The sequence below is a fragment of the Pholcus phalangioides genome, unplaced genomic scaffold, assembly GCF_987345545.1.
Source record: "Pholcus phalangioides strain wild (caught in Gottingen) unplaced genomic scaffold, Ppha-v1.0 ptg000007l_1, whole genome shotgun sequence".
Lineage (NCBI taxonomy): Eukaryota > Metazoa > Arthropoda > Arachnida > Araneae > Pholcidae > Pholcus > Pholcus phalangioides.
Window position 1 is genome coordinate 40,665,112 of NW_028301600.1, and position 18,726 is coordinate 40,683,837.

The following is an 18,726-nucleotide window of genomic DNA, read 5'->3' on the forward strand; positions in this document are numbered from 1 at the left end:
CGAGAGGTGAACTAAGGAGTACCTCAAGGATCTGTACTAGGCCCAATATTATTTTTAATATATATAAATGATTTATGCAATCTGAAATTAAATGGAAAGTTGATAACCTTTGCTGATGACATAGTGCTTTACGTAGAAGATACAAATACAATAGATTTAATACAAAAAGTAGATGATCTAACAAAAATTAACATGTGGCTAATAAAACAAACTAAAACTTTACACACAAAAAACAAAATACATTTATATGAAAACAAAAAACATGAATCTCAATGAAAACATATCTAAAAATGCATAATCACTGTCAAGATAATGGTGATTGCTATTGTCAAGAAATAGAGAAAGTTCATGAGTATAATTATCTGGGTATAACAATACAACCTGACCTTAAATGGAACTCACACTGTGATATTTTAATTAAAAAAAAAAATCAGAAAATATGCAATCATATATAAAATAAAAAACTTAATTGATGAAAAATTTTGAAAAACTTATATATGCATGGATTTATTCAATCATTAATTATGCAATTTGTGTATGGGGTGGATCATACTATGACAATATCCGGAAATTAGATAGCATGTATAATAGAATACAAATACAACACCACAACAGGCAAAATGCCCAACGAGGTGGCTGATAAAAAGATGCCCATAAAAATATGGATGTCATATGTTTCAAAAATACAGCAACCCAATTAAAAATGCAATTAACACAAATTATAAACAATATATACACATGATAAAATATTATACAATGCCCATAAAGAATACTTATGGTTGTCTTATTCTAAGAATGGGTAGCTTCTCGATTTACCCCCACATGTTATCGTATGAATAAGATCTCATAATAACAGACAGTACGTAAATACAGTGCCACACTATATCTTTGAGACAAAACTACTTATATAGAATGATGAAATTTTCACGAGTAAATGAAAAATATTTAACAAAAAATCAAAATATAACCAAGGTAGATACAATAGAGAATACCAGGTACCAAAGTCAAATAAAACACTGTATAAAAAAAATCTTTTCCTACATAGCCCCTAAAGTTTTAAACTTATTTTATACTGAAAATAAAATTGACAATAGAAAAAACATAAATTGTATCATGTTTGACTTTGTTAAAAATATTGATTATGAAATGATTTTAACAAATACTTTGTAATCAGATATAAAAATAGTTTTGCACTATGTACAAAAAGAGAGAAAAAAATTATAAAATGATAAAGGAATGTATATGGTTTTGATTGTGCATAAGTGTAGATAGGTACATGTATTGTATATGTATGGTTTGTAATGTACTAACTGATATTCACAATAAGTAATTTAATTATGTAACCGTGATTATGATGCTCAAAATGAGTAATCTAACATTTTAACATATATCGTATTTATAAATATATAAATAAAAATGCAATATAACATATCTAATCATTATAATGAGCTGTTGTCTGAACCTTATGTGTTTTTATGTTTGTACTTATGTATGTATTTGTGTCTGTGTTTTTGTAATTTTTTTATTTAAAAAAAAACAACCAATAAGCCTGTTGATTACATTTGCTGGAACCACTAAGCTTTGCGAAAGATCTTTTATCAAACTTTTATAGTGTAACCTCAGCCTAAAGGGACTTTCCTATGCATCCTGTAGGTGTATATATTATATATATATCAATATATCAGAAGAAACAAATTTGCTTATCAAATTTACAGCTTCGCAAAAAAAAGATAATGTAATTTGTTGATCCACAACATGACCATCCTGCATCTAGTCAACATATGGGTTGAGTCTATATTGCTAAGCAAAATCAAGCTTCCCCACACAAGAACTTAGACAATCAAGTTACTTTTGAAGATGCACAACTATTCAATTTACCATTACTGATTTCATTCAATTAATTTAATAGAGAATATATAAGCACAGGATTTTTTTCTTAGTTTATTTTCTGTTGCATTCAGGCATTTCTGACAGCTTGAATTCCCCCCCCCCACCATTAAAGGAGTTTATTTACAGCTCTACACTTGTGTCTTATTCTGAAAATATCAACAGTTTCATCTTCATTAACATTCTTAGGGAGAGAGGCAGGTACAGTGAAATGCTGAAGTTACTAAATGCCCTAGAAAAAAGTGAACATTATGGAAGTGTTTAGAAATTTAAAAAAAAAGTCTCTTAAATAACATTGTAGATTGACTTATCACAGTAAGGATATTGTTTAATGAAAGAAGTTTAACATTAGATTAAAGGCAATTTCAAACAAGATTTCAAAAATACTGTTGTAGAGATTTATCGCTACATTGAGTATCACTGTAGCAAAGTTTCACTATATTTTAAATTCAAAAATATGAATGGTTTAAAAATTATAGGTTCAAAGATTATACGTTTAATCACATTACAAGCCCTATGTCATATCTGGCTCATGGACTGCAACTCTTATTCTGCATAAAAATGCATCATTTATGAACCATTGATGAAATTGTAGTTGCTGTTATTTCGAATTGAACTTTTTTTGGATGAAAAGAATTTTTTTTCAGAAAGTCATTGTTATTAAATTTTTTTTCCTTCATTTACTTCTCTTATATAGGTTATTGGAATAGCTTTTGGAGATCCAGTTTTAAGAGAGTTTATTATTTCAGAGTTCAGTGATAACGCTTTCTTTTCTGAATTTGAGGTTAGTGCAGATTTCACATATATAACAAAAGTGTTTGATGAAGTTGATTTCTCAATGAAACACTTTTTCCTACACCCCTTAGTTTGCTCCTGCTGGAAATCGGAAGAAAGCCTACTTCATTAGAAAAGATAAGACATTTCAAAGGGGGCTTTGCTGATTTCTGTTTTGTTGATTAAAGTGTTAAAAAAACAAGAAACAATACAGTGTTAAACATACTTATAGGTTGAAAAAAGTCATGTATATATTCGATACATTCAAACTTTCTTATATCTGCATTGACTTAAAAAATATTTTTGTGGAAATCAAACATGTTATAGAATTTTTGAGGACATGATCATTATTTGATGTGTTTATTAAAATATATAAGAAAACAGAGTGGAATTTAAAAATTTTTTGAATCGTGTGTGTGCATAGTTTACACTGGTTAAATTACATGTTAATTTTGCATATAAGATTTGTTGACAAGAGAGAAAACTTTACGACAATGATGTTCCTTTAGTTGGAAATTTAAATATACATGAATTTTATGCAATCAAAATAGTACAGGCTATTATTGAGCTTCGAATGAATGCTACTCGAAGTACATGTATCACTCATTAAGCATAGAAATGGAACTGGTGTCTAAAGGATGAGTATAGCATTCTTGAGGTGAAATATTCAAGGACATAAAAATATTTGATGTATGCAATTTACTATATAGTAACGTCATATCTCATGCAAGTATTGCATCAGTAAATTTTTAGCCATTTTTGACCCCCCCCCATTCCCCCTTGTATGACAGCAATATTTATGCAATAACAAAGCTATGAAATGCAACAGGCCTTTAAAACATAACTCTTTCAACTACCACCTCAATTTTTTCCAGAGATATCTTGGGTCTGTTAGCATTAACTGTGAGCATTTTCATCAGCAGAGTTCTGATTAGAAAAGGTATCTAGGTTAGAGATGTAAAATTCTCAAGAATAATCTTTTGGAGAATATTTGAGAATATTCTCTAGTAGGATTACTATTATAAGTAACTTGAGAATATTCCTATAAGTTCTTGATGAGAATATTCTCCTTTTATTTATAATATAGTTACATATAATATCCTTGAGAATATTCTCTGGAAGGACTACTTTCATAAATTCCTGGGGAATATTCTTATAGAAAATAAGAATTATTCTGAAGTTATTAATAATAGTCCCTCCAGAGAATATTCTTGAATATTCTTCTCGATGACAATATTCTTCAGTTATCGAAATCTTTCCAGAGAGTATTATCAAGAATATATATAATAACATGTATTATAATAAATAATCTCGATAAATAACTTGAGAATAATTATTATTTTCGATAAGAATATTCTGTAGTAATTTATAATAGTCCTTTGAGAGAATATTCTCTGTCCCGTCTCTCTCTTCCCGTCAAGAAGATGGGAATATTGAAGTTTGTAGACACCACAACATTAAAGTTTGAAAGCAAGAAAATTAAACCAACAGGGCTGATTTGCACAACTTTTAAAGAAATGTGAGTGATACATAATTTAAGTGCATGTTCATTGAAGAAAACAACAGTTCTGTATCTTAGAATGGAGGTGATTATATAAGAATAGCTTCCTTTATCGATAAATTTTGGTTTAATTTCTTTGTAGTGAACTTATTTGTGAAAATTTATCTAATTTTAAAATAATTTTTTAAGGTTTTAATTTGAAGGTTTCCAAAATCTTTATAACCAAAATTTTAAAACTTCTCATCATGACCTGGAGAATATTGTCAGAATATTCTCGAACTGAAAGTTGTCATTGGGGGTGATTATACCAAAAATTGTTTTGTTGTAAATGTTTCAGGCTATGAAAACTGATTTATATTTCACAATATAAACAAAATTTATAAAAAAAATTTAAATTATTTAAAAGAAAAATGAATATTCTAGATAATTCTCCAGTTTCTACATCCAGGAGAATATTCTCAGAATATTCTTGTTCTCCGAGAAGAATATTCTCACCTCACATCTCTAATCTAGGTAAATGAAGTCAAGTATGCTAGTAGATAATTGTTGGACTTTGAAGAGGGATATTCCAAAGGCAAAATCTTGTTAAAAGTCATTCAATGCAACTTTTTTCAATGAACCAGAATGAGATTTAGACCTGCATTTTATCATGTAGAGCATAGTTTCCCAACCTTTTTTGTCCCATCGCCCCCTTCAGAAATTTTTTTCTCCCAGCGCCCCCCAACGCAATCTCACCCATAGAATCCTATGCTATACTCGTAGCTTCTACCGCCCCCCTGGAACATTCCATCGCCCCCCCCAGGGGGCGTTAATGCCCACGTTGGGAATCACTGATGTAGAGTGATGTGAGTACAAATTGTATAAAGCATGTATCATGCTTCTCATAAGACATCATCTTATGTTAAATGGTCATATGCATATTTGAATTCAGCATGCAAAATACATTTAGAAACAACTTGTTTCATTCTTGAATTCATTCTGAAGGAAAAAAAGTTGATTTTTGTTGATTCTTGTTATTTTTCTAATTCTTTATTGTAAATATTTTTATAGTAATGCTGTTTTTTTTCCATATTAGTAACTTTTTCCCCTTTCTTTCAAATGTAAAGGCAGTTCTGGTACATCTCAGCCCTAAGGAGTGTTTATTGTCTCCTGTTGGAAGTGACAGCCAGGAAGAGATAAAAAACATTATAAAGCGAAATAACATATTGTTATCTGAATGCAAAGCTGGTGAGTGTTTTTTTCCTTCCTTCATACTGTTATTGAAAAAACAGACAACCTCCTGTATAACAGTTAAAACTATGATATTTTTTTATAGATTTCAAGATAATACCTCTTATCTGATGACTTAGCATTTTTTAACTGGCATTCAAACCCGTCAGAACTATATTTTATTTACTATATTTCTTCAAATAAGTGTCACATGAGTGTAAGTGGAACAGTGTGTAAAATGCATTAAAAAATATTTATGACTTTAATATAAGCAAACATCTAGTTCAGGGATGTCCAAATTTTTCCCAGCCATGACATTATTAAGATTATGTATGATGTATGTGCTATTTTTTCCTCTCCAAATACAAATACAAAGACCATATATGCCTCCCATTTCTACAGGACAAAATTTCTTTTTGCATACACAAGCAATTTACGTTTATATAGAATACAATGCAAGCCGACCCTTTCTGTTGCTGGCCTCTTAATCCCATAACAAGGGTAGCATAGCAACTAGGGTCCTTCTTCAGTGTTTTTTTTTTTTCATGTCAGCTGGTTGGATTTTCTCAAGATGGAAAATGGAACGAAAACATATTGAATGATAAGTTATTACCTAATTATCGTTACGATGGCCTACAATACTAAATATAGGTTTGGGGACCTACAAGACATGTTGATAAGGGAAAAATTGTTAAAAAATGCTGAGAACTGAAAAAAAAAATTCTTTCATTTTTGAGGATAAGTCTTTGTGTGCCATTCCCGTTACCATGGCATGTTACTTGTGTTCATTGATATATGTCAATCTTTATATATATCCAATATTTATTTTCAAAATATCTGACGTACAATATTTTTGATATTTTCAGTCGAAAATGGTTCGATATTTTGATGGGTACATGAATTTTTCAATCATAAATTAAATTATCTGTAAATAAATTGATGAACAGATTTGTTAAAAATAATGAAAATATTCACTTAAGTATGGTCTGACATTTTCAGTTGAAAATGATTTTTAATATCTTCGAGAATGAGCTGATAGTTTTAATCAACAATGGTTTTTGATATTTTCAGTCAGGGATGGTTTGCTATTTTTAATCAAGAATGGCTTGATATTTTTAATCGAGAATGGTTTTATATTTTCAATCAAGAATGGTTAAATATTTTAAATGGTTAAATATTTTTTCAGTCTCATATTTTCAATTGAAAATGGTCTTATATTTTCATTTGAGAATGAGATGATAATTTCAGTCAAATGAGCTGATAATTTCAGTCAAATGAGCTGATAATTTCAGTCAAATGAGCTGATAATTTCAGTCAAATGAGCTGATAATTTCAGTCAAATGAGCTGATAATTTCAGTCAAATGAGCTGATAATTTCAGTCGAGAATGAGCTGATATTTTCAGTCAAGAATGGTTTGATATTTTCATTCAAGAGTGATCTGATATTTCCAGTCTAAAATAAGCTGATATTTTCATTCAGACAAAAATGTGCTGATATTTTCATTCAGACAAAAATGTGCTGATATTGTTAGTTTCATATTTTCAATCGAAAATGGTCTGATGCTTTCAATCAAGAAGGGTCTGACATTTCTAATCCAATAAAAATGTGCTGATATTGTTAGTTTTAAATGTTCAGACAAGAATTGTTTAATATTTTCATTTGAGAACAGTTTGATATTTTCATTTGAGAACAGTTTGATATTTTCAATTGAGAAGTGTCTGATATTTTCAATTGAGAAGTGTCTGATATTTTCAATTGAGAAGTGTCTGATATTTTCAATTGAGAAGTGTCTGATATTTTCAATTGAGAAGTGTCTGATATTTTCAATTGAGAAGTGTCTGATATTTTCAATTGAGAAGTGTCTGATATTTTCAAAAGTGTTATATTTACAAAATCTGCTTCTTCAGTTTAATGTAAAAAAAGTGTTTAAAATATTTTATTAATAAACATCAAATAAAAATCTTGATGTCAAATTGGAAATGATTTAAATTTTAGTTTACACATTTTGGGAAAACATTTATAATCAGTAATAGCTTGACTATTCTATTGAAAATATCTGATCACAATTTAGATGTTAAATGCAAAAAAATTATGCATGACTCCCATTTGTCGTACTTTTCTTACTTTTGGTAAAATGTCCTACTTTCTTGGTTTTGTTTTACTTTCTAGTTTTTGTCCTACTTTTCTTACTTTTTTACCAAATCCTATCAACAAAATTCATGTAATTGATTTTAATTGAGGAGGGAATTATCGATACAATGCCAAATAATACAAATATATTATATTGAAATTAATTATTCTGCCAAAGCAGAAATTATATTGTTTTTAATGTTATTTGTAGGGGTGTGTATGTGGATTATTTGGTTTATTAATTTTTCATTTCCTTAATTTGAGGGTTCAAGTAGAGTAAAAACTTCTGTCTTTATAGAAAAAATAGTTTTGTATTTATTACTTCATGGTCTTGGACAGTAACTAACATTCAGTGCCCGAGTGGCGCCGCGGTAGGATGCTCATCTTCCACTATGAAGGTTATCATTAAGGCCTATGGGTTCGAATCTGCGCATAGAACGTTAGAAGCAATTTCTTTACCTATCGATCCTGGGGCAACCACCAATGGATGGAGCCTTCATTTCCCACCTAACTCCTCTGGTTGGAAATTGCCGTATGGCGATATATAACCGGAGTTGGTGTGCGGTAAAGAGAGTAACTAACATTCATCATTCACAATAATAGTCCATATTTTTTGTATAGGTGAAACAACAGTTTGCATTACAAAGGAGTTAGATACATAGGCCTATATATATATAACTCTAAAATGTAGCATTCAATTGTCTTCTGTATTTTTAGGGCATGCAGAGGCATAAATAATATTTACAATGCTCAGCAAAGAGCTAGAAATGAAAGTGCTTCATTCCTTAAAAGACGATTACATTGAACAGTAAAATATATACAAATCCCTTTAATCTTTAATTATATCTAAGTGTTATGAATTCAGATGGGGATTTTAGTATTAGTGAATCTGGCAGTGATTCTGAAGTAAGTGATTATTTCGATAGTTCAGATGCTGAATTCAATGATAGCAGTGATGTGGAGCCCCATTATTACCTGGTTGTGTATAGCATAAAATTTCACCTACTGTGATAGATTGTGCTTTCCCACATGTTAGATTTCTGGAAACGTGTAAAATAAATGTCAGTTTTTACCCAAGTTCAGGCATTATGCAATATTTTGAGCATTTATCAATGATAATTTAATCAATCTCATAGTTCCAAAACTAACAGATATGCCAAACAATGTCATGCAGCTCCAGGATTTCATTTCATAAAAGGTAGAAAAGCTTGGATACCAGTTACCAAGAATGAAATAATGATATTTCTTAGTATTATAATCTTGCATGGTATCATAAAAAACCAAAAATTGATATGTGTTGGAGCAAAAAACATTCTATTTAAACTCAATTTTTTTCTAGTCTTATGACTTTTGATAGATTTTATAATATACAAAAGTATAATCATTTTGTGAGTAATGAAACTTATGATCCAAATAACCACTCAAATCCTAAGCTACACAAGATTTGGCCTGTGTTAGATCATCTAAACAATCTTTTTCCAGTTTGCTGTATCTTCTGAGCGTGAAATAACCATTGATGTTCTACAAAAGCAGTTTGTCGTGGCGACAATATATTCCAATGGAACGGTCATGTTTTGGAATCAAATGCTATATGTTGTGCAAATCAACCTCAGGATATATATGGTCACAAATTATATACACCAGGGATTGTACTATGTTTGACCAAAATTTCAAACATTTGCTTCTATTGATCCATGTAGTGATATTACTTAGACCAATGCTGAAAAGAGGGTATTGTCTTATAACAGACAACTTTTATACTTCTCCACAATTGGCATATAACAGACAACTTTTATACTTCTCCACAATTGGCATATAACAGACAACTTTTATACTTCTCCACAATTGGCATATAGCAGACAATTTTTATACTTCTCCACAATTGGCACACATGCTTTTGATGTACTAAACTGATACATATGGGACAATGAAGCAAAATCGGAAAGAAATGCTACCTGAATTGATGAAAGAGAAACTGAGAAAAGGTGAAGAAATTGCTTTCTGCCAAGGGAAAGTTCTTGCCATCGTGGAAAGACAAAAAAAGAGATGTTGCAATGCTCTAAACTGTCCATACAAACGATATGGTTGATGTAACATATCGCAAAAAATTGTCAAAAAGCCAAAGGTTGCATGAGACTATAACGGAACTATGGGAGGAGTAGATATTGAAAATCAGTCTTGGTGATTATTACATTTCATGAAAGAGGTAAAAAAAATGGTTTTCTATCTATTGGATCAAAAGATGCTGAGAGAATTCATCTACTTATTACAAAGAATTAGGAGGGGAAAAATCTCATTTGATGTTTCAATTGGACTTAGTAGATGCTCTTCAAAAATGATATCATTTATCAGACTCTTATCCAAAGAGGGGTCGTCCTGACTTAGAAGACAACCCCAACCGCTTGATTGAACAACATTTTATAAAACAAACACCTCCCTCAGATAAGAGGAAACAGCCCTTCTAGGGAATGCAAAATCTGTTGCTAGAAAATAAATGGAAACAATAATAAGGTTCCAAAGAGAGATTAGGTACTTTTGTCCTGACTATAATGATGCATAGAATGGCATTCCTGTTGAAATTTATAGGGAGAATAAGAACACCATGCATGCAAATGGAACCTGGAGAAGAATAAACTGTATGCAGATAATGGCGCAGATGCCATCCCGTAGGTTAGAACGGTTGCACGCTGGAATAACTTCACAGAGCCGGCATCCGTGCCTTTTATTCACTATGGCACAGATTTGCATATGGTTTCTTCTTCTCAAGGTAACATTTGCATACATGGTGTTCTTTTTCTCTCAATAAATTTCAACAGGAATGTCATTTTAACGTTTGCGGAGCGCCCGTTTCGAAATGTGCCAGTGTATTTGTGTTTCATGTTAGATCGTGTATTCTTTGATGATAATTGTTTGTATTGGTGTGTACTATCACCTCTCTCTCTTAATTTTTTTTCCTCCAAAAGTTTTTCTCATCTTTTCTGGATCATCCTGTATATGTGAACAAAGATTCTGGTTTTCAAGACTTCATTCTTAGACTTACACTATACACATTGTTCAAATCTGTTGCCAAAAATTCATCAATAAAGGCTTTAAGCATCAGTTTTAGGCTGTGTGCAATTATTGTTGTCATAGTTTGTGTATATATATATACAGACCTGCCAACTCGCCCGATTTAGGCGGGAGACTCTAGATTGTTCATCCTTTCTCCCGATCTCTGGATTTGTTAAAATTTCTCCAGATTTTGGCAGAAAATTAAATTTTACGCGAGCTTTCACATTGCCGTGGAGTCAATGATTACAGTCATCAAAACACCCATAGAGGACAGTCGTGAGCATTTCCATCGAACAGCCTTAAAAAAGTCTCTGTGACCGCATTGAAGCAACTGGCAAAGACGCGACTTTGTTTTCGTAGCGTTTATCTGCAATCATTTATCAGGGGCATGACCTTGGTTGCCGAAATTCCTGTATAATCGTTATTGTATTCCATTAACAGCTGTGCGGTAAACACATTTTTTTCGTCGGCAGCTTTGTAATTTGAGTTATTTTTAATTGTTTCTCCCGATTAAACGTGTTCAGAAAGAAAATATAAAAATTTAAGCTATAATAAAGCTAAAATATAAAGCTTTTAAGAGTTCATATATCCAAGATAGAATCACTGATAGCATTCACGAAAGAAAACATATTTTATGAACAGTATGTAGATGTGATTTCTCTATTCTGCACGGAAAGACTGACATGAAATTATATTCTGCTCAGGGGCAATGCAGAACCTGCCTTGGGGGGGGCGGAAGAATGTAACTTTTTCTTAATTTATTAAAAAAAAAGTTGTTTTTTGAAATTTTTTTTGTGTGATCAAGTCTGTGAGTGCCGGGGGAGGGGGGGGGGTCCCCTCCTCGGGTGAATCTCCGAATTTCTGGATTTCAAAAGTTGGCATGTGTGTATATATAATTGTCTTTGTTATGCAGGAGATTTCAATGCAACTGATATAACACAAGACCTTCAGAGACTACTAAAATCAGATGGTGGAGATAAAGTGAAGACCTTGACATTATGTAAGCCCTCTGAATTTTTGAAATGATAGATTATGTCGAAGAAATAATTGATTTTTTTAAAATTTTTAGTTTTTGTTTGATTTCTATTCATGCACAGTACCTGAATATTATTTCTTAAAATTAAAAAATTGGAATAAGTATATTTTTGTTCCAGAAAATTAAACTTTTTTTTTGGAGTTTATTTGCTAATATCTTTGAAAAAGTTAAAATATTGCTGAGCATTCTTATCATATCTGTTTTTCTTAGATATTATTTCCACTGGAATTTAATTGATGCAGTTAATATTTTTTCTGCTTAATGTTTCTTATATCCATTAAGTGTATGTAAATGTTGGTACACATTCAAAAAGTGTTATGATATTGTAAATAATACAATGAAATTAAAATTTTCTTACCAAAACATACTAAAGTATGATTTTTTCCAGAAAAAATTTAATACATTCGGATTTAGAATCATGCATGGGGAACACAGATATTATAAATTTACTTACATAACAAAGATTTTTCCTTTCTTGTGAATTTTGTATTGCTTATCTACGCTTATCAAAAAAGTAAATAAATAACGAAGTTTGTGTATAACAAATATTTTAGGTGTTTTTTCCAACTTGAATTTTGTATTGCTTATCTACGCTTATCAAAAAAGTAAATAAATAACGAAGTTTGTGTATAACAAATATTTTAGGTGTTTTTTCCAACTTCGTTATAAGTGGGTGAATGTGAAAACAATTCAAGTTACTCACTATTTTTCATTACCAATTCGCTTGAATTAGTCAAAAAGAAAATCTAATTTTCTTTATGGATACAGAGGATTGTTTGACCGTTTAAATGATGAACTGTCAACCGTGTTACATTTTGTTCTTAAATATCACATTTTGGGTCCTTTTACATGACTATTTAGATACAATTTGAAATGTCAAGGAAAGATTTTTTTTCTCTTTGTCTCTACGATGTTCCATTTATGGAACATTGTTGCTTGGAGAAATATGAGTGCGGAAACTGATGCTACCTGTTTAGGTTACACTTGTATAGCGATCTTTCTGGAGTATCATTATACTAAGCAATTTTCTACTTGATATCACAAATTCAGAACATGTACCTGTTTTATTAATCCTGAAGAAAATATTTACAGATAATTCACGATTTATTATGTCTGTGATAAGATGGAAACACTTTTGATAAACCCATTTCTCACTTAGCTAACAATGTTTTCTTTGGTTCACAGCACACTGTCCTTACTGTGTAGACACAATATAATCTCCATCAGGTGATCTTATTTCTATTCCAGTTATAGCAGGGCTTTGGATGAATATTCAAATTCTCCTTTTTTTTGTAAAAAAGTATAACTTCTGCTTAAAATTCCGAATTCAAATGTGTACACGCCCAACTGGTTTCTCGTACTTTTTGTGTATAATCCAACATAACAGATAGCATGTTCAATGCACTCCTGAATAACTTCTCCCGCCATTTATTGGTTTCAAGTTACATCTATATATTCTTTGATGTTTATCAATTACATCAACACCAACAGTTACATTTTTCATTACATTTTTTCAAGATTTAAGGCTTCAGTATTTCTAATTTACTTTACGAGCATGTGACTATCTTTTCATATAGGCCAATAGTTGTAATAGTTCAATGCAACAAAACCGTCACAACAGCACAAAAAAATTTATTCACCAACTCATCAGATTTGTAATCTCCATTGAATCATCCTGAAGAACATACTTCAAGAGGTTTTAACATTTCACCCTCATCATCAAAAAATTTATTCAGCATTCTGCATATATCAGCTGAAGCCATTGTCACAAAAACACTTTTGAACATTTTTTCTTCATCCGTGTCCCAGGTTCAACAGCGGATATCTCAGTTTCACTAACTAGTCTATCATTCAAAAGAGTGTGAGGAAAGAAAAATGCACCTAATATAAACAATCCAACCCAAACGCCCCATTCTGGTTTGGAATCTCATCTTGCCTAGAAATCGCCCCTCTGCAAGTGATGACTTCCAGTAAATAAACAACAATTCAAATAAAAGCACCAAAGAGCCCAGCACACAATCAGATACTGGCCATGAATCCTACCCTCTTGAAACACCAATGTCCCATAAATGCAACATGCATTTTTGAATGTACCCAGCAAGTTCATGTGTAACAATACAAAAAAACTAATTGATTTATTGTGATTGATATATTCAGTGGTAGACATAAAATAGTTTTCAATTTACTTCAAAATTGAAATTTTGACAAATTTTAATAGAAGTGTGGGAAAAATGCTCGAATTTCAATATTCTGTTAAAAAGTTTATATCATCTTGAAGTTTCTGAACTTGTTTAAAAAATACTTTTATATACGATAAAATACCCTGGAAATGTTTGAATCAATTTTTATCTGCTTTTTGGAAATTCAAACTATGTTCCATTTATGAAATATTGGTGGTTAAACAGGTTAAAATTAAATACCTCAACAAACTGTACTGTGGGGGAGGGTCCTAAACTACCGTCTATCTCTCTCAAACTGTACTATGTTCAGATAAAATCTCTTAAAAAAAATTTTGAGTATTGCTTCCGCTGTCAGAAAAGTTTCTTTTGTTTCACTTACATAAAACACCCAATGGTAAATTAAAGTATTCTTAAAGACTGATAAAACTCTCAAACTAAGTTAGTTTGCTTACATGTTTAAATGGTCTTGGTTAAAATATTAGAATTGATCAAAAACTTATTTTTTCTTGAAAATTAATCATTAAATACATTGTTACTCATTAATTATTTATTAAAATGATTAATTTTGCAAAAGAACCCCAACCATCACACAGTCAAATATCTTTCTAACCCTTTAAGGGACGCTTTTGGTTTTCTGCAATATTTAATGAAATAACTTGGTAAATGTAATGTCTGGGCCCTTATGAATGTGAAATAGGGTGAGAATTTTTTTTTCTGCATCCCTGAGGTGGATGGTGATTTAATGCCCTTTGTATACCATGATATTGATGAATTTTCAAAACATTCGTTTTATATCAAAAGGATAAGTGTAGTGATAATTTTTTGTCATTTCATTGGTAAATATTTATAAAAAATGAAAATTTTGTAAACTTTTAGATTATTGAAAATTATAACAAATCTGGTACTTATTCTCATTCTATTTCGTATGATTTTATATCAGCCAGTACTGAACATAAAAAATGTTTGAAATAAAATCATAAATTACAGAAGGATATCTAGAATTGTTCAATAAAAATTTGTATACAAAATTCATATTCATTTCTCCTAACTGTTACAAATAATCAAATTTTTAAAAACCTGCAACACTCTCCTGCTAAGAACAAAATGGAACTGGCTGTCTCTTTGGTATTACAAAATTCAGTTCTTTAGGGTGTACATTTTATTGGTAGATGGATATTACGCTTTGTCTTTTTATTCAGAAAATTGAAGGACAGCAATCTCTCCAAAAACACATTATTCAGTCTCCCCACTTGCAAACATACCATTTACAGCCTAGCAATTCATACAAATGAAGATCAGAAATGGTAAATGCAGTTAGTGCCAAATCACAAATTTTACACGAAAACAAAAAACAAGCTTCAGGTGCCATAGACCAATGTTTTAAGTGACATCTACTGACGTATTTTTCAACTACTTTGTTAGTTAGACACTCACAGGTTGACAACCTTGGTATTTTCAGTTTTCACGTGGAAATTTTTATTTTTTGGTACTTACTGCATTTACCATTTTTGGTCTTCAAATATTGTGTATAAATATACTACTAATACGTACATATTTTTTTCCCCCAATATTCATTCAATAATTAGGCAGAATTATTCATCATTCACAATTTTTTCATGTCCAGTAGTTTGACATTTTGTACCATTCTTATAAATAGCACTTAGTAAAAAAAATATATCTACTTTTCCATAATTGAAATTTCGAATGAGTAAAGCTAACATCAACTCGAAAGCTTTTTGTCAGCTGCTGAATATTTGGCTAATGGAGATTTAACTATATCATACATTTACCAATTTTCTTAGGTGTGTATTTTTGCTAGTAGAGAAATAATTCCTTTTCATTGTAGTTCTGTGTCTCTGAAGTAACAATACTGTGAATGTTTTCTATGTGAATTTTGAATTTTCAGAAAACTAACAATTCATATAACCATCAATTGAATGGCTATAATTATCTTGAAATATCTATTTATAGCTGAAGTTGATTCAAAAATGGCTTTGCAATGTGTTGCTGCTCTGATTAAATACTTTGAGGTAGGTGAATACAAACACAAAATAATAACATTTAATGATATTTATATAATATATGCTGCAGAGAGAGAGCGTGTGTTAAGGTTTAGGACAGTATGGTAAAAACCAAAGTAAGTCCTAAATACCAGGGTTTTTGCCAGGAAACTTGTGTAGTCCCTAAAAGCTGTAACTGAGATGTCCCAATTCAATAACTTTCTCATGGATATTATTTTTTTTAGTTCTGGTTTGTATGAGCCTATCATCTTGGGTGATCTATGATCATAGTATAATAGCATAATGTAATTTATTTTTCTTTGGTTATAAAATTAAAAAACAGAATTTTCATACGTTCACATTTACAATTACTTACAAATTTTACAATAGAGATAAGAATATACAAAAAATTTTCTTAGAGACGGGGAAAAAATTGATAGTCACAGTAGAGCGGTTATTTATAATATGACGAAGAAGACAGAGGCAAGGCACAGAGGAGAGCAGTAGCTTAAACTAATTAAATTATACCTCTCTTAGCCAATCAAAAGGGGTTTTTTAGACGGGGCTTTCCATTACTAACTCTTACTGAAAAGGTGGAAGCTTCACGCCAACCAGCACTGTGTAGTGCTCTCAGAAAACGAGCTGGATCCTTCTCTCTCCTATCTAACTCAATACAAGCATATATCTGCTTTGTATGTAATTCTTCAGTTGGATGCATTGACATCCAAGTTGTTTTGTTGCAGCAATGTTTGTATGTGTATGCTGAAGATTAATGTGACATAGTAGAAGGTATTTTTCTCAGATTTGGTGTTTTATTTATGTTGTCATTTGATTATTTTGAGAAAGCCCCCCCAGTATTGTATAAATGAGCAAAGACACGTGTCTGATGATATATACCACATATTTGCATGCAGTTGGGCATGCCAGAGAATCATGAGCCAGAAATTGTGCAGTTTTACAGATAAACTGAAAAGTCCATACTCATTATGGGTAGTACACCAGCTTATTCAAAGCAAGCTTTAAACAGCACTATAGCACTTACCTTTCCATCATCCCAGGTGGATCAACAGCATTGTTGCAGCCTGCCAATGTGTACAGGAAGAAACCCTGAGAGGAATGAAAAATTTATGGAATAAGTAGTGGTGAGATGGAAAAGTAGAATTCATGAAATTAGAAAAAGACGTGTATCTTATTCCATGATTGCATTGAGGGTGAAGATTGCATGGAATAATATTTCAGGTGGGTTCATAAAAGACTCATTTATTAAGTGTAGACTCCCAAAAGGAAAACTTGGGTGATGTAACAAGACTGGCAGAATTGATGGCATCTGGAACAAGGCAGAGCGTTAAGTGCGATGAATCTGAATTAATGGACTCACAGAACAAGAAAGTGATGTAGAAAATGGATCATTTGAATATATGAATGCATGTTTTCATTTTTCCGATTTAGTATAAAATTGAATTTTACAAGGAATATTTTCACTCAGACATGTGGCATTAAAAGTATATCAACAAAGAAGTATACATATTAATGTAATTTTTCCTGATGTGCTATCAGCGAAAACGTTTCTGTAACTATGTTTAGATTTCTCCATATTACAGATAAATACTTTGTTTTTGATTTTGCTAAAATTCACTCACGAAGAATAAAAAGAATATACTCATCAGGGTTGGCAGGTTTTCGACGAATGTCAGTTTTGACAGTTTAAACCGTGGAAACGGAGGGCTCATGTCAAAAACCTTGAATATTACTTTTCAATATAAAAATTTCCATAAAAAATACTGGTGTAATAAAACAGACTTCCTTGAATATATGTAGACCATTTCTTAACTTTGGGGGGGGGGGAATCACTGAAAAAGAGGAGCAAGTTTAACCGTTTTCTTCAAAAGGGTGGACAATTACTCAAGTAAAACCATTGGGAAGGCAGTTGCAAGCTATCAGTGTCTCAGTGTTGTTCACCATTTTCCAACTTTATCTTCAATAACTCTCTCATCTTTGCACCCTTTTCACATTCATTTTTTTAAACACATCCTATGGCATCTATATCTCATTGAAGAATGAAAATAGAGTAAGAATTCTAGTACCGCTTTTGTTTGTGTTTTTTTTTCTAATGTAAAACCAACATTTAAAGCATTTTTATTGTTTTTCATATAGTTCGAGTTTTTTGATAATCGTAGGTGGCCTCTGTCCCATCCACCTCAGATTATCGAGGCTGTACTGTAATGAAAGAATGACTAGTGTGGTGAAATATTAACTCACATTTTTTGATTAGTATTGTATAACTTTTCACCTGTTTCAATACTTCAATGTTCGGGAATTTTTTAATGTGTGAATGAATGAATGTGCATATTTTGGTATAAGCAAAATTATTGTCAATTAATTTTTCATAATTTGTAGCTCTTGTCTGATGAAACAAATTTTGGGCAGTTCATACTTTCATCATTTCACCCTCAGCAGTATATGAGGCTAGACATATCTGCAGTGAAAGCTCTAGAAATAGTGCCTACATCACTTGATGGTAAGTTAAATTTCATCTCAGTTTTATGATGCTTCATATTTAGATTACATAAAATGAAATAAACATTATTCCAATGTCCATACTTATCAACTACTATGTAATTTGTACCATAAAATACGGAACTATAGCTAATTGTAAAAAACTACTAAAATCTGTTGTTTTTTTTTGGAAACCTTTTCTGTTCAAGGATTTCTTTAAATTCCATTACTTTATCGAATACAAAATGACATCACGTAAAAACCACATCTCCAAAGAATGAATATCAAATTAATAAAAGAATGAATATCAAATTAATAAAAGAATGAATATCAAATTAATAAAAGAATGAATATCAAATTAATAAAAGAATGAATATCAAATTAATAAAAGAATGAATATCAAATTAATAAAAGAATGAATATCAAATTAATAAAAGAATGAATATCAAATTAATAAAAGA

General features: G+C 30.9%; 1 protein-coding gene across 1 annotated transcript in view; it reads left to right on the top strand.

Moving 5' to 3' along the window:
* spel1 (DNA mismatch repair protein spel1) overlaps positions 1–18,726 on the top strand; it is a 156,009-nt gene that overhangs the window by 44,483 nt on the left and 92,800 nt on the right. Inside the window, exons 7-11 of the mRNA XM_089233222.1 lie at positions 2,585–2,671; positions 5,269–5,389; positions 11,467–11,553; positions 15,741–15,799; positions 18,167–18,287. Coding sequence (XP_089089348.1) covers positions 2,585–2,671; positions 5,269–5,389; positions 11,467–11,553; positions 15,741–15,799; positions 18,167–18,287 — 475 coding nt within the window. The remainder of the gene's footprint in view (positions 1–2,584; positions 2,672–5,268; positions 5,390–11,466; positions 11,554–15,740; positions 15,800–18,166; positions 18,288–18,726) is intronic.